Genomic DNA, 1,784 nt, shown 5'->3' with positions numbered 1-1,784 from the left:
AAAAACAACTTGAGAAAATCCAAGCTGACAAGTTCAAGCAGATTGAAGTACTTTCAATTCTGAAAAACAAAAGGACAAAGCTGCGCTCCGATTTGGCAAAACTATTGGCATCTTGAACTCCTTTCTAATTTTATTTTTTGTAGTAACTTCCATCTTTTCTAAACTTTAATATATGTTAAACTTTTAAGTTTGCCAACAATAGAAAAGTTTCAAGTATTTTCCATTAATCGAATTAATCACTTTTCTTGACTCGATATCTTTAATCTAATAGGCATTTCCCGAATATATCCCTATTACTTGAAAAGGACCTTCCCAACTATGGGACCATTTACCTAGAAATCTTGATTTCTTTTCCATCGGTAAAATGACTTTTAAAACTAACTCGCCTATCCTGAAAGACTTTTCCTTAATTTGACGATTATAACTTCGAGCAACACTTTCTTTTTGTCGAATTACATTATCAAGTGCCAATATTTGCTCTGAATCTAACTCGTTTAACTCATCAAACATTGCATTCCAATAATCATCGACTGGAAACTCATTCTGTTTCGATACTCTTAAAGTATTCAAATTAATTTCCAAGGGTAATACTGCATCATGGACATACACCAATTTATAAGGTGAAGTTCTTGTTGAACCTCTTGGTGAATTTGGATAAGCCCATAATACTTGACTTAAAGTCTCGTGCCATGTTCGAGGCTTATTCCAGATATGCTTTTTAATCAAGCCTATCAATATCTTATTTGCTGCCTCTACTTGCCCATTAGCCTGTGCATAATAAGGAGTTGAAGTAACCATATTAATGTTTCTTGAAGCCGCAAAATTTTTAATTCGCTAGCTAGTAAATATAGTTCCTTGGTCAGTACTTAACGTCTGAGGAATTCCAAATCGATGGATAATATTTTCCTCGACAAAGTCAATTATCTCACTTTGACCAACTTCTACTAAAGGAACTGCTAAAACCCATTTTGTGAAATAATCAATAGCCACCAAAATAAATTTGTGCTGTTTTGATGAAGGAGGATGAATTAACCCAATTAAATCTAAAGCCCAACCTCTAAATGGCCATGGCTTTATTATCGAATGTAATTCAGCCACTGGAATCTGCTGTATCGAGCGATGTTTCTGACATTCTTGACATGCCTTTGTATAATTGATACAATCTTTTATCATAGATGGCCAATATACATTGTTGCAATATAACACCCATCTCATTTTCTTTCCTGCCTGATGAGCACCACATATTCCATTATGAACTTACCCAAAGCAACATTCTGATCTTCTCGACTTAAGCATCTTGATAAACTTCCATCGATCCCCTTTTTGTACAACTCATCAGCCAATAAGACAAAGTTTATTGCCCGTAACTTTACCTTCCTATCGACTGTAATACTGGGATCTCTCAAATAATGAGCAATAGGTTTTCTCCAATCAGAATCCTCCCATTCATCCACACACAAAACTTCTCTTTCATTTGCTGCCACTAAAATTTGATGGATACTAGATAATTTCTTAAAATTTTTTGGACCAATTCGGTACCTTGAAGAAATCTGGGCTAATTCATTAGCAATCTTATTATGAATTCTAGGGATATGCACTAAAGATACTTTTTGAAAAAACGTTAAAAACTCCCAAGTAGTTACTAAATATTTTTTTAACGTCTCATTATTACACTTAAACTCCTTCGACAACTGCTTTAAAACTAACTATGAATCCCCTAAAATTTGAACCTCTAAAGCTCCTTTGCCGATTAAAATTTCAAGACCCAAAATCAGAGCCTCATA

General features: G+C 34.1%; 1 protein-coding gene across 1 annotated transcript; it reads right to left on the bottom strand.

The window, feature by feature from the left end:
- Nucleotides 1–264: 264 nt before the first annotated feature.
- LOC112794713 (uncharacterized) lies at nt 265–798 on the bottom strand. The gene has a single exon (XM_025836695.1). It carries the CDS (start codon nt 796–798, stop codon nt 265–267), a length of 534 nt encoding a protein of 177 aa, XP_025692480.1.
- Nucleotides 799–1,784: the final 986 nt, after the last annotated feature.

Source organism: Arachis hypogaea, chromosome 4, assembly GCF_003086295.3.
Source record: "Arachis hypogaea cultivar Tifrunner chromosome 4, arahy.Tifrunner.gnm2.J5K5, whole genome shotgun sequence".
Classification (NCBI taxonomy): domain Eukaryota; kingdom Viridiplantae; phylum Streptophyta; class Magnoliopsida; order Fabales; family Fabaceae; genus Arachis; species Arachis hypogaea.
The sequence above is the reverse complement of the archived record's forward strand: the minus strand, read 5'-3'. Positions and strand labels throughout refer to the sequence as shown.

Coding starts and splice junctions, on each gene's coding strand:
- LOC112794713 (XM_025836695.1), bottom strand. CDS start 798: ATGGTTACTTCAACTCCTTATTATGCACAGGCTAATGGGCAAGTAGAG.